The following is a 15,691-nucleotide window of genomic DNA, read 5'->3' on the forward strand; positions in this document are numbered from 1 at the left end:
GATTCAGCTTTTTATTTTATTTTATACAGTAAATAAAGAAACGCTATCGGAAATCTGAAAATTAACACCATATGAACAAATCCTCCTGTAATAACCTTCAGAATAGTGCTAAGAATTATTGTGTGTGTGTGTGTGTGTGTGTGTGTGTGTGTGTGTGTGTGTGTGTGTGTGTGTGTGTGTGTGTGTGTGTGTGTTTGTTTGTGTGTGTCTGTTAGTGCGTGTTAGGTCAAGGTGTGAACAGTGTGAAGTGATTACAATACTGTCCACCCTCTACTGGTCAAAGTGAGCGGTTTAATGAATTACAGTAAAACAGCGATTTTTAAAGAGCAGTGACGCACAGCACCACTTTAATCCAGATTACACTGAAACCTTAATCCTGTAAAAATACTGTTTCTTCAATGTACTTTTGAACCTTTTGGTAATATGTTGTGTTATCTAGGTGTGCATTGTATTGTTGTCTAAAGATTGAACGTGTATGCAAGATGGTCAACACCACATGTCCTTTTGTTTCGCGTAAATCCTGCTGTGCACGTCTGGCGTGATATCTCGAGTTCAATGGATTGATTGGGAGAGCAGCTGTGTTCAGCATTACTGATGATTGTCCTGTGGCTGCTCAACAAGAGAGAAAGAGTGTGTGTGTGTGTGTGTGTGTGTGTGTGTGTGTGTGTGTGTGTGTGTGTGTGTGTGTGTGTGTGTGTGTGTGTGTGTGTGTGTGTGTGTGTGTGTGTGTGTGTGTGTGTGTGTGTGTGTGTGTGTGTGTGTGTGTGTGTGTGTGTGTGTGTGTGTGTGTGTGTGTGTGTGTGTGGTTTTATGGGGTCTGTGTTATGTAACATGCTTCACATCTGACGGTCAGAATCATCAATGGAGGAATGTGTGGCTGATCTGACGGAGCACTCTGACATTTCACCTTGTGTCTGCAGCTGCTTTTCGGCCTGAGGTCAATCTGGAGGTGTTTGAATCACTGTCTCATTCTATTCTACTGGCATTTGCACTCTTGGTTCAACCCCTCACTGAACCACGAATAGATTCTCCACACAAGAAGGATTTTGAATTTATCAGGGTGTGCGGCCTTATAAAAAGAAAGTTAACGGTGCACAGAGGAACTTTCTGTTTTTTTCTTGCATTCCCCTTTAGACAAAAGCGGTTGTGTTTTTACTACCCGAACTGTTGTTCCTGGGTTAGCATACCCAGGACAAAGGCCTTAAGAAAAACTGTATAACAATTGCATTCTTTGCACTGATGGTCTCGTTTGCTGTTACATTTAGTTATTTATGATCATCCAAGGAAAATTAGACTGTTTCAGAAATATTAAAAAGTTCCTCGTAGCACCTTTAAGTTAATATCATAATCGAGATACTTATATAACATGACAGTGAGAAATTGTTATTTTTTTACCAAAAAGCTGCAATTTTCACCGTCTCCAGTCTCAAACAATATGCTCATTTAATAAAAAATTCCATCTTCATCTGTAGCATTGAAAGCACTATTCCCACAGTGTATAACATGTCTGTACAAATGTTCATTTATTACATGTTGTATCGTACATGGATGTATACAGTATTTCTTCAGTTTTGGGTGTTTCTATTTGATCCTCTGGTCCCTGTCTTAAATGTGTTACTACCCTAAACACTAACTATCACAATTAGTTCAGCTGTTGATACATTAGCACAAAGGAACTCTTTTGTACTTCCAGCGTCATCTGATTCTCCTAATCTAAGAAATTCACTCATTCAGTGCAGCGATGATAGTGCAGGGAGCATCTATACAAAAACTAACATGAGACCTCTCTTTTTGTTGATTGCAGTTGACTGTATAATCTTGTGCTTCACCCTTCCTCATCAGATTTTTTACTCTGATTTTACACTGATTCAAGTAACTTCCTATTTCTTCCTTTCTTTCTGGAACAGTCCCTGCTCTCTTTGACTCTCTCTTTCTTCTACACTCGTGGTCATTTTGCCCAGTAATCCTCTCACAAACCCCATATGAAAACTTAACTTGTTGACCAGCCGTAATCCGCGGTAAACTCTAAGTACCTGAATATGTTTGATTGTAAGGGAGGAAAAGCCGATAGAAAAAAAGAGAAAAAAGAAGCAAACTGTGGTCTCCTGCCAGTCATTTGGATTCAAACTATAACATAATCCAGCATGTTATTTGACGTCAATCTCGGGTCAGTGTGGTTTTAAACAATTAATCTGCTGACATAGTCTATGACGACAAATCACTATCAGATGCTGACAAACACTATTCAGAGACAAAATGTGTATATATTTTATTACAGCAATTAAATCTTTCTGCAGTTAATTCCTTTCCATCAGATGCTGAAAAATTCAATTATTGCAATAAAATAGTTTTTTCAAGCACTGTTCATTTTTGAGATGTTTGGCTATATTTCTCCAATAACCTGTCTTCTTTCATGCTAGCATTAATAAAAAATAAAAAAATGTTGGTGTTTATTTGTCTGAAACCTTGTCCGTCTGCATTGGTTTATTTCTCCTATACAACCATCTTTAACGGCAATTATCTCAACATGCGAATCCAAATTCTCAACTTCTAAATCACTTACATCAACTAAATGTTCCATAATCATTCTGTTCCATTCACTATTCAGCACTATTCTGAAGTTGATAGCACAAGGGGTTGTTCATATGTTGTTTATTGTCTGATGTATACACAACATTTTTTTTCTAATTTTTTATTACATAAAGTTCTTTGACAGTCTAAAAAAAATCCATGTGTGTTGGAACACGTTGGCCTGCAGGAAGTTATTCTCTTTCCAGCCAGATGACGGCTCCATATGTCGATCAGTGTCTGGGGACATGCATGATGTTTACGTCATGAAGGTTTGGGTTGTAGTTTTATATTGATTATATAAGGCAAATCATCTATTCAGGCCTGCTGCACATGGCAAAATAAACATGTGTTTTCAAGTTAATGCATGACAAGTGAAAAGTCTAGTCTTTTTCCTTCATAGGACTGAATGAGCTGGAATAAACATGTGAATGACACAGATGACAACAGGGGCATGGGTTCGCCCACCGCACATGTGTCAATAATACCACATAATTATGCAACAACCAGCTCCATTGACAGCCTGTGCTCAATTAATCTGCTTAGAAACGCCAACTGGGGGCTCCTATACTGTATGTTTTAACCTCTGGGTATTATCTCCAGTCTACTCTGCTTTAATTACACTGGCACACAGTGTTGGAAAAACACAGATATTTTACTCAAGTAGCAATGATGTTAGAATGCTCTACATGGAAAAAATTGTGCAGTCAAAAAATGTACTTCTGTAAAAGTACATAGGTATTTACATTAAAAACAGACTGAATTAATGAATTAAAGTCTCCAAAAAACATATAGTTTTTCTCTGTCTGAGTAGCTCCGTAGTTAAGGCCCCTTGCTTATCAACCCAAAGGTCAGGAGTTCAAAATCTCATCTGGACATTGAACATTTTTTATGTAAAAAACCCAAAATAAAAGAAGAAATGAAAGCGCTCTTAGAAAGGTTTCTAGCGTGGAGAGTCTCGGTGGCTCATTCGGTCCTTTCAGGGCCAGGGAGCGATGCAACGACAAATGATACAAATAAATATCTTGAAAAAGATCGTCTTTGCCATTTTCTGTGTGAGGCATTTTCATCTTTAAAAAAAATATATATATTACAGGGGGCTCTCCATGGCACAGTGGGTAGAGCGTGCACCTTATTGACTCAGTACTTAGTTCACAGTTTTGAACACTAAAAACGACATAGGTTACATAGCGGTTTTTTTACGAAAAACACAAAAACGACATAGGTTACACAATTGTTTTTTTTTTTTTAACCTAAACGACATTTTTTCATATACACATTTTGCAGTCACTATTAAACTTTACACATCTCTGGGTCTAATATGAATGTGTTCCTCTGTGGTGTAGTGGCTCTATTGGCGACTGAAATTCTCAAAAATGCAAGGTTGCAAAAACACAATAAAACAACATAGGTTACACTGTTGATTTTTTTTTATCTCAAAACGTCATAGGATACATTGTCGTTTTTTTATATAAATATTTTGCAGTCACTATGAAACTTAATACATCTCTGGGTCTAATATGAATGTGTTCCTATGTGGTGTAGTGGCTCCATTGGCGACACTAGTTGCTGGGTGCCTGGTTCAAATCCTGTCCAGGCTTCCTGAATGATATTAACTTGTGTGTACAGTATAATAACCCAAAATGGGTGCGTGAATGTACACATCACTAATTGTTCGTTGGATGGATCTTGCTGCAGTAGGTAAAGAGTAAAGAGTCTAGACAGTTTTAAAACTTTATTAATTAATCAAGAATCAAATTTCTTTTGTGTAAATAATAAACAGGAAATGGACTGACAAAAAAAAATCTAATTAATATTTAAAAAAAAAACATGTCAAAATAAATCAAATAATTAATTAAAAAAAAATTACCAGCACAATGAAGTTTAAATAATTTGGTGGGGAAGGGCTAACTATACAACATCTATAAACTACATCGAACAGTACACAGTGTAATATTTTATCTGGGATCCATACATCTGGAGTCCAGTTGATCACCACCACTAACTAATCTTTAAGGATTTCAAAGAACTTCACACTCAAGCTGTTCATACTCAAGCTGTTTATCCATTAACGTAGGCGGTTTACAGGGTGAATAGGCCTATTTGTGCTGTTGAAAATTTAAAATTGTGACGTCATGAATCACATGCATGCAAAGGAGTAAAGAAACTGGACCCCAGTACGTATATATAAGAATGAATTGATCCATGGCACATGTTTGAAACACACTCCACTCAAACCCATTGTCTTAGCATGTGCATACATCATAGACTATAGCATACTTTCGGACTTCTTGGTTTTTGAAACCTACTGTAAGAACATCGATTATATGATAACCAGTATGTTATTGTGTATTGTCCAACGCTGTGGTCAGACAATACATTTCAAAGAAATATCAAAGTAATTTTTTAAAGTATAGGCTATAATGGTTTGTGAAGCAGTTATTATGATATGTGCAGCATTAAATAGGTATATTGAATTATAAGTCACAGCCATAGTTTAAAACCTAATCTAAACCAGGTATATATCATTTAAAGTCGCTACTACGGAACTTTGAAGAGTTTTTGAAACAGTCTCATTTTAACTCATGACATGTAACAGCACACGAGACAACCAGTGCAAAGAATGCTATTTTTATATGGTTTTTCTTAATGCCATTGTCCTGGGTATACGCTCACACAGGAACAACAGCTGGTGTCGTAGAAACACTTCCGCTTTTGTCCATAGGGGGTGCTAGAATCAATACAAACTGAAAGTTCCATGTAGCTACTTTAGATACTGCTAATTAGATATCAATAATCTTATTTTATTTTTTACGCTATTCTAATGTTGCATGGAGCTCTGTTTAATACTTCATATGTGAATGTGAAGGCAAGAGCATTTTGGGTTAATCTCTTGCCACAGACTAATCTCTAGCATGTCGTGGGGGCTGTGTATGTGAAGAATGGGCCTCTTGTTTAGAGGATTAGTGTTGCAGTTCTACTCTGGATAGAGATCACTCATGACCTCAGGGAACATGATGAGACTTCAGTGTTGTAACACACATGTTCTCTTGCTATTGACATGCGCTAAGGATGCCATCCAGACAGTCCCCAGGCCCACAGAGGTCAAAGACACATTACACATCTTCGATAATAATCCTCTGTTAAGGCTAGTCATCTTTAGCTTTCCTTTTTGAAATTCACAGAGCTCAGATGGCTGCCTCTTGGCTACAGAGGTGTTGGTAAGTTGACTAGTTATTTATATAATGCTTTCGCTAAAATAAAAGTAATGCTACATGGATGTTTGAGGTAAACAGATAATGTTCTGCTTCTCTTTTAAAGATTAAATACCAATATTTTCACTTTATGTACAGCATATGTACATATACAGTTTATATGTACATAATTTGGTTTGTTCTTGCGTTACTTTATTTGTAGGGCTGTTGGCATTTGAACTGTCGGCTTGAAACCAATAAGATATCGTCATCATGGACGACGTCTTGTTGCAATAAGCCATGTCGACTTGTTTGTTGTATTTACTACGAGGCACAATAAACAGCTTCTATGTGTTGATGTTGTGGTTGTTGAAGTGGAGATGTTGTTTCAGTTTCCAGCTGCTTGAAATGACAGGAAGTTTCTAATTTCTTTCCCCAACAATATTCCAATGCTATTTTTCTTTTTTTTTTTGGTTGATTTGTTCCTTTTACAAATATGCAACTGCAGAAACAAAGGCCGACAAATCCATTTAGTTTTTACGGCGGACCACGGCTACCACTGTTCAAAACACAACGCACGCACGCATAAACACTCACGGAGACAGAAACAAATAGGTACCTGTGAGAAACCACCAGGACAGTAAGTGTGTGTAATTATTGCATGCTTAGTTTATTTGGACTTGTTCTCAATTTCTTGTTTCGGCACTTCGATCTTTTCCCCGGTGAGCAGCTGCCAGACGCCTCCTCTGTAGTTCTCGTTTCCCAAACTGTACAGGAAGGCATTGATGGTGGGAGAGGTCTTGGCCAGGATAGGAGCCATCTGCACAGACAGGGGCAAGCACAGCAAGGTTAGTACAGCTTTAGAGACCCCAAGGAGCTTTACAGATTATCATGGAAATGCACAAAAAAGAGAGTAATTAAAGGTCACTGCGTAGGTTTAAAAAAAAAAAAAAAAAAAGTAAAGTCTTAAAAAATAACAATCCCTCTCAATGATCATTTATTATTCCCCACTAGAACGTGTGGTGGTGTGTTGCTGGTTTTTTTTTTACTTCGTTTTGGTTTCTTTTGCTCCATCGGTAGGTTTCTGGGCGTCAACTAATTGAGCAGTGCGGGAGGGCTGGTTTTTTTTTTAATCTCTCCACCAATAACAGCACGGGGGTCAAGCCATGAATAGGAACATGCCATCCATAGCCATTGAAAGTATTCTATAAATGCTAGAAATAAATATCCATCACGAGCGTACTTTAGAAATTAATGAATAGCGGCAGTCACTGAGCCCAACTCTGCTTTACTGCAGGGTCACACAGTGCGCCGAAGCCTGGAACAGCAGTCATTTTTCCTTTTAACCCCTGTTAAAGGTGCATTTTCAAGGGATGGGGATTTGATTACATATGCAGAGCTTGCAATTCATTTTCAAAACATAGTTTCTCTCCATGGAATTTCTAGTATTGAATAATTCTATCATCATAAATCAGGCACTTGGAACCAAACATGAGAGTAGAATATCTATGTCAATAAAACTGTGGGCCCTGCTGCTGTCAACAACAATTACAGGGAAACAGTAACGTTTCAGGAAGCTTTCTGGCTTCCATCAGTGATTCCATGGATCCAATTATCCTGACAGGAAAGTGTGTTTATTCAGTTAGCAAATATACCTTAGAAAATGTTCACTTCTCTGACACACCCAAAGTTAAATAGTGCACCTTTAACAGATTTGGCTGTTCACACTAGCTACGCAACGGTGGGGAGCTCCCAACCAGCAGCTATGGTTACAGCTGTGTGGCCCTGCCTTGATGCAGAGTTTCCTTGTTTTTCTGTAGGAGTGGCTCACTTAGCATTAATTAGCTGGGTGGCTAACACTGATGTGTATCTCTAGCCAGAAAGTGTTTACCCTCCAGCGGGGAGCAGCAGGGGAGAAAGGGCTCAGTCTGGATCTTGTGTTTACAAAACACAACCAACACATGCTGCCTATGCAAAATACAGCCAAAAGGGTGGGAGGGACTCTGCAGATAAAAACAGCACCACACATTTGAATGGTGATCATTGAGACAGAGATCCACTCTGAGAGATCCTACACTTTGTTTGTTTTTTAGTGAAAATCCTACGCGGTATACCTTTAACTATGTGTTGAAAATTGGGGCAGCCTGTGTGTTGGTTGTGAAGAGACAGCGGCATACATTGCTGTTTGTTTTTCTTTCAGAAATCCTTATATTCTCCACATACGGACTTTAACATAGGGTATTTGAATTCCTTATGTATGTATGTCCAACATGTGACTGTAAGCACCTTTATATGAGCTGCATTTTAACATCCGTAAATGAATATGTTGTATTATAGGGGAGGGTTTCAGTGTGTGTGTGTGTGTCTGTACACTGTCTGTCGGTCCTTACCATCCTGAGCTTGGGGGAGACCAGGGTGGCGTTCTGAAAGGCAGCGTAGAAAGCCAGGATGCCATAGGGGCCCCAGCAGGCGAGCATGGCCTTCAGAGGAGTGTTGGGGTTGAACTACAGAGAGAGAGAGAGAGAGAGAGAGAGAGAGAGAGAGAGAGAGAAAGAGAGAGAGAGAGAATCAAGAATCATTAGTCAGCGATCAACTATAAAGAGTGTAGGAGTCAAATATTTCTCGGTTCATGGGGTTGTTTCAGTCGGGGCGGGGTGGGGGAGTCACACGCATGGGATCATGTATGGGCTAAATACAGTATCTGTGTTAAGAACATTCATGATCAGCTAGAAAAGTACTAACGAGTAAAGGGGGTTGTAATCCAGGGGTCAAAGGAGACTTTATTCTAAATCAGAGATTACACATACCGAGGAGAATTTAACCCCTTAACACACAGTACATAACTTTGGGATCCCCTTTAATTTAATATTAAAGTAGCTACGAGGATTTTTCAGTTTTGGTCGATTCTAGCTGCACCTTAGGACAAAAGCAGCAAATCTTTACAACATCAGGGCCTGGTCATAAATATCTTTGCTATTTGTTTAAGAAGCAAAGACCGCAGGATGAGGTTATATATTTATGTGTGACTATGTCAGATTAATAATGGTAATGTGGAGGATGGTGAAGCAAAGTTAACTTTGATTTAGTACTGTTCGGGAGACACAGGATGTTCCAGTCTGCCTCCCGTAAACCCCTTTGTCTAAGTTCCAAGGAGAACACATTAATAATAACTAAAAGGAGGTTTATGTTCTGTAAGTAGGAAAAAGCTTTGGCGGCATGGCATGTGCTTGTATTGACTTCCCCACTGGAAAGAGTCCGGGCCTGACAAGCAAGTTTTAGAACCATATTAATATATATTAATAAAGCAACACAATCTGACACAACTTCTTACCGCCTCATCATTTGTTTACCTTCAGGTTTTTATGGCACACACACGTCATGTGCTCTACATATTGGGCGGGCAGTGTGTGTGACTGTCCATTACATTACAGACATTACATAATGCGTGTTCTGGCGGAGAAATCTCAGTGCCCCTACTCTGCGGCCTTTATGCTCATAATGAAAAGTGTCTCCGGCAGACACAGATGACTGTGAATAAAAGGCTTGTGCAACATAAAGTGAGGCAACCTGATTTGGCCCCTGAGGAACTCCACTATTGCGGTTGCTATTCACAGATACTTTGTCCTCTTCACCGCACACCAGCTACTGTCCGCATTCCCCACTGATTCAAGCGGCCGGTCTTCCGCCTGGGGGGCAATGACCTATATACAGTATGTCACGGGCCTGCACGCTGCCTCATTTGCACTCTGTTTGCTTCCTCTGAATAGATGCCAATATGAGTTTGCATCATTGGTTACAACTGCTATAGTGTGTCTGGGATTTAAGAGTCAATTCTGAATTCCCCTGCACGTGATTGAATTCGGTTTGAGAGTAATTCAACCAATCCTATTCGGTGTGCCTATTCCAATTTGAATGTTAAATCACCATGTGTTTATCTATTTCATTTCATCCTTCTGATCCTGTGTAGTTGGGCTACCAGGGTTGGAGGTATTGGTTCACTTACCCTGGTGTTTCCGGTCTTCTTGAATTTATGTGCAATGGCCTGGTAGGAGGACATGACCACAAAGATCTGGATGCCCATGTTGAAGATGCTCATTGGGATCAAGTAGGAAACGTAGTTTCTGTGGAGAGGAAAATGCACGTAAATGACTAGCATTGGAAGTCTAAAAATCGTCTGTATAGCATTAGGGAGAGTGTATTTCCATGTCTTTAGTACCTGTCTCCCTTGGTGTAGTCCAGAGTGCAGCAGGTCCTGAGGGGCTCGTAGTCGTACTCTCCCCAGCCGATCAGGGGCATGGCGGACCAGAAGGCGCAGAAGAGCCAGACGAAGATAGACAGAGTGATGGCACTGCTCCACTGCAGCTTTGTCCCTGGGAAAGAAACAAGGTCAAAACATTACTCATCACTTCTTTTAGCACCTCCATCAATGTGAAATGTGTGACAGACTAGGTGTTTTTCTTTATCTAGTAAAAGGGTCAGAAGACTGCCGAAGCACTTTGTTTTATGGTGGTAATACCAGAGTAACAAGCTGACTGATAGATAGATAGATAGATAGATAGATAGATAGATAGATAGATAGATAGATAGATAGATAGATAGATAGATAGATAGATAGATAGATAGATAGATAGATAGATAGATAGATAGATAGATAGATAGATAGATAGATAGATAGATAGATAGATAGACAGACAGAAAACTGTATAAGAAGAAAGTCTTGATTTTATTACTCAGTGTTGACATGCTATAAAAGGAGAAGTGTTACTTGTAACACTCCAGCCTCCCCCTAGGTCACACGTCTAACACTTACGGCTTGATGGCTTAAAACAACTGCTCTGTTTTTCTGACACAATGGGACGCTTGTTGACCAGCTGGACCCTTCTCACAATAGCAGGATAAGGAACGAAAACTGCTGCTCAGCGCATGTGTGGGGGCTGTGTGTGTGTGTGTGTGTGTTTGAGTGAGTGAGTGAGCGTGTGCAAAAAGGAAAATGTGTTTGGTTGCAGTAAGTCTGCATTCCCCCAGCTCAGCAGGCACAGACGCAGGTGGTGTAAAACTTACTGGTGCAGTACTGGTGGTATCTGTCCCAGGCGATAGCAGCTAAAAAGTGAATGCTGGCGAGAGCGGTCATAAAGCCCTGGAAACCGTGAGTCTGGCATCCGTCAGAGCCGTATGGCCAATACCTGCAGACAGAGACATGCAGATATATTAATAACCAAACACATACATACTTATTGAACTAAAACCTGCAAGCAATCAATCAATGTATTTGATTTATTTCAGACAATGAGTCTATATTTAAAGAACAGATAATAACAATGAGAGTAGATCTAATCCCTGAACACTGAGGGCAGCATCTCTCATCTCCTGATTACAGCTTGGAAAATCCTCTGCACTTTATGACATGGGCTAAGCTCTGTCTGTATTGACCACCTTCCCCCCACCACTCTACAACCTAGATTCTTCCCTCTCAATCGATTACATACAGCATTATTAACCTCCCATGGACATGTAGCCAGTATCAAACCTTCTGAGTTGCTCTTTATCTTTAACATTCAGCCCCATAAGGTCAGCCCTTTGCTATTCATTATGAAAGAGGAGGGGGTCGCCTATGGTTACATCACTAGTCACCTCAGGAAGCTGGAGAAGGCGGCGACGGTGGCGTTCATGGAGATGCCGATATCAGCCATCGCTAAACTGAACACGAGGAAATTGCTGGGGGTCCTCAGCTCCCTCACTTTGAAGAAAGCGACGATTGTCACCGCGTTGAAAAAGAAGCCGAGCAGACCTTTAGGTGGAAGGATACATCAACAATATTAGTCATGAATGAAGGCAGTATAGCCTATGAGCGGCCATGTATGGAAATCGGTGCGCACAAAGATGCATTATTGTGGAACATGCACCATACGCTACACTACATCGTCACAATTTGAAGAAGAAAAAAAAAACATCGCAGTTTTTGTTGACAGGCTAGACAGCCTACGGGGGAGTTTTATTATGGAGAGAAAACCACAGATCTTTCCTTACGAATACATCATCATCTCAGTGACCGCGGGGCGTCAGGTCCTGTCATAGGTTAGAGCGTACAGCTCCGCGTATAGCCTCGCCACATTTGGCAGAATACCAAAGAAAATACACTCACCCTCCACCAGCAGACACGATCCCAGGGAGAACACGTCAAACTCGGAGAAGCCATCCGGCAATGGGTACGACGAGACCATTCTGAAGCCGATCTTTGAACGCAACCAAAGTGCAGCTAGACTAGACTTTTCTCTTCCCTCTGATCTGCACCGCTTTACGATGTGCCTCTGTGTGAGTGAAGGGAGCCCGCTTTTAAAGGGGCATTTCACGTGAAAACCATGCACTTCATTATGTAAAGCCCCTCTGCCTCTCTCTCGCGCTCTCTCTCTCCGTTCGCCCCAATCCGTGCAGGAATGTCTTAATGAACGTAACCACACAAACCGCAAGCGCTTAATTCGTATCTACCCACCGCAACCTCAAAGCCCTCTCAATTAGTTACACAACACGCCTTTGTGTCGGTACGCCCCGGTGAGGATGCAGCAGCATACAGCTCTGAGGAGACACACACACAACAGGTGTCTGCAGAGTCAGCCTCATGACTATCACATATACACTCACATTTAACAATCAAACTGAGTCCTCCAACCACCAATAATCCCATTATTTATATACTTCTCTGTTTTGCCATTTGTTTGCTTAATTCAAGCCACATCCATGGCTAGTACAATAACAATATAGTCCTACATGTGAATGATTGTGTATGTGGTGTATTCTCTCATCTGCATAAGAATATTACAACAAACAAAGTGTTATTTCCACATGTCTGGCATCATTGGTGCACAGTTTATCTTTGAGTGCAGTTTGTGATTTACAGTAGAGATTTAGAAAAAATAAATCTATGTCCTGGTTGCCAATTGTAATGCCTGAATTGGGCAGGTGCATGGGCCAGGGGCAATTTAGGGGTGCCTAAATTGTATGATGGCACCACTAAAAAATAATTGTAAAAAATGTTGACTAGTGGATGACAAGCACTATTTTCCAAAAATGGCTCATAATTTATTTCTGAATGGTCTGGTGCCTTGATTCTAGGTTCAGAGTTTCATGAAGCTGTGACTATTATGACTTTCTCAGCTCACAATATATAGAGCTGCTAGGATGCTGGGAAGTGGTGTTAACATGCCTTAACGGCCCGGCACCGGTCCGCGGACCGGGCTTTGGAAAACCCTGATGTGCAGTATTTTGATTCATAATCGATTCAAAATAATACACCTGTCCATTCACTGATCAATACCAAAGCATATTGTTAACTAGGATCCATGTGAGTGTTGTTGATCAGTATCTTTATTAATCGTTTGTCCCATATATGGCGTGGACACAAACTGATCCCACCAGCATTTGTTAGGTGGTCATTTATTTTTTTGCAGAGCACAACATTTTTTATAGAAGAGTTTTAAACTAACATACCTGAGGTCAAAACAAAATATAACTTTTTTAAACTGCACACAAAACAACACTGTCAACAGGAGCTTGGTTCGGTGAGTCTGGTGTTTGTTGCCTTGAGAAGGGCAAACATGTGGAGTACCAGAAAAAGCCTGTGTTTCAAATCGTCTTTAGCTTTTCAACAAGTGTGTTAATTACATGAAATCCATCATCCCCGGCCTATGATGCTTTGGTCATGTTGAAGTTTCGACATCCTTTGCAGCTTTTCATGCCATAGGGCTAGAGGGAACACAAGTTAGATATTATGTTGGGGAATTCTGTTTAACGCTGAGGATTATAAGATCAGGAATCTTGGGCAATATAGGGGAAAATGTGTGAAGGGGTATTTATTTTAAACGTTTGTTTAATAAGAACTTATGTATCAGGAGTTATGTGACCATGACAATAAAACTAACCATGACGGTTCATGTGGGAACATGGTTAACAATATTACAGTCTGCTCAAATGTCTTGAAAAAAAAATCTGGTGTCCTTGGATGACAAATATTTGCAAGGACTCTTTTTCAGTCTGAATTTGCTGTCTTTTTAAATTGGTCACAATAGTGCAAACAAAAATTCTGACACTAACGTGTAAATATACTTAGCAAATATATTGATGTTTTATCAATTACTTTTTCTGCCAAAACTGGTGGTATATTGAAGCAGAAGTTTGATTTGACAACCACTGCTTTATGTTATCCCAGTTATAACATTGTTTGATACAACACAGTCTTAAAAAATCCTTATTATCCTAATGCTGCTAAAGTCAATCAGCTCCCATGATACATTGTGAACTAAGAATTACATTGCACCTCAGATAAAGTCCAGTCTTCTGATTCATACATTGCAAAAGGGACGGCTTTATAGGCCTAAGTAAATGGGATTAACTACACGCAGGGTAATATGGAATGATTACGTTTAACAACACGAGGGAACACGATTGCTCAACACCTTCAGAGCCTCAGTACAGACCTGAACTGTTCTAAAAAACCCCATGCACACTCAAAGACCTGTGACTCAAAGGGATTTTAATACAAAAGGTTAAAGAGTGCAATAAACCTAAAATACATGGCAAACACTCAGAATGGAAGGAAAATACCTTATTATATCATTATGTAGCGCAGAGTACCCAGAGAACTACATCCATACATCTATCCAATATTTTTAAATGCAGTGTTTTATTATCTCTATAAATCTGTTATTATGGATCTATAGGATGTACTTTGTCAGCTCTTTGTTCTGTACTTCAAAGCTTTGACTTGACTCTGTGGTTAAATCTGGGTCAGATGTAAATCTTGTTCTCGCTGTGCCAAGTTGTATAAATACATCAAAAGCCTGTGTTTGGCCATCTCTTATAAGGCCAGAGTTGGTTAACTTTGCGGGTGCCCGCCAAGTGGAACACTGAACTTCCAGTGTGTTGTAATACAAGGAGGCAACACAATGGACGAGTGCCAAATAACACATAGCATTTACCTACATTGCAAAGCAAAAGCTTTTACAACTGGTGTTTTCCCCTGGTAGTGTGGGACTCTGTCTAAATGGGTTAATATAGGCCACTGTGAGTATGTTTTATTCTAACTGTTAACATTTTTCATTACTATTGTAGTGTTTTTTATTGTATTCTAAAACAAATTGTTGGTTTAGTAAAGACTACATTGCTTCCTGTTGCGCAACATGTGTGATTTATATATTTGAAATGAATGAAATATGATGGGAGTGCAAAAAGGGGAATCAGGAGTCTGTCCAATACTGTAGAGTGGTAAATAATGGTAACACAATGTAATCTTGTTCTATTTTACTTTTTTTTTGAGAGACAAATTATTTGACTCACTGTTTCTCTCATCAGTGGTTCAGGCCACACTAACAGAGTGAGTGTTTTTGTTTGTATTTTGCATCTAATAACTTTTTATTTTGCGTCTTGAAGTTGTAGTTGGTTAAATAAAGGGCTAATATCTATTTTCCAACTGCAGATAGTTGTTTTCCGATCATCTGTGGATGTAAGTTTGTTGATTAGAAAAAAGGATGGTAGACAGATTCAGAGAAAAGATAAGACAAGACACGTGCATATATACATACTTTGACAGTTGATAACTAACAATTATTTTTAATAATATGTAAATGTGGCAATATCTAACTAAGTAGGCCTACATTTGCATCATTGTATATCTAGATGTTGTAATAACCTTCATAATAGTTATAGGGATGATTGTGAAAAGTTTAGCCGACGAAAGTGCTTTAGACGTTGGAATTCCGGTTCTGAGTATTAGCAACCAAAAATCTCAAATTTGACCAGTGCTTGAAAAAACGTTGCATTATTAAGTGAACATCTGTTGAGTTAACAGGCCCCCGAGGTAGGAGGTAGGAGCCAGAGGCTGAGCGTCCACCTTGTGGTAAAACATAGTGCTGTCCACTCACAGATTAATAGTCACG

The 15,691-nt window shown here is 39.7% G+C and overlaps 1 protein-coding gene across 1 annotated transcript; it reads right to left on the minus strand.

The window, feature by feature from the left end:
• Positions 1 to 6,432: 6,432 nt before the first annotated feature.
• On the minus strand, positions 6,433 to 11,983 carry rgra (retinal G protein coupled receptor a; the record flags this gene model as incomplete). Its single annotated transcript, XM_080036547.1, has 7 exons — positions 6,433 to 6,582; positions 8,153 to 8,266; positions 9,766 to 9,883; positions 9,979 to 10,132; positions 10,824 to 10,945; positions 11,394 to 11,550; positions 11,905 to 11,983. The coding sequence occupies 7 exons, from the start codon at positions 11,981 to 11,983 to the stop codon at positions 6,433 to 6,435; spliced, it is 894 nt and encodes a 297-aa protein (XP_079892673.1).
• Positions 11,984 to 15,691: the final 3,708 nt, after the last annotated feature.

The sequence above is a fragment of the Ammodytes marinus genome (genome assembly GCF_949987685.1).
Source record: "Ammodytes marinus genome assembly, chromosome: 11".
Lineage (NCBI taxonomy): Eukaryota > Metazoa > Chordata > Actinopteri > Uranoscopiformes > Ammodytidae > Ammodytes > Ammodytes marinus.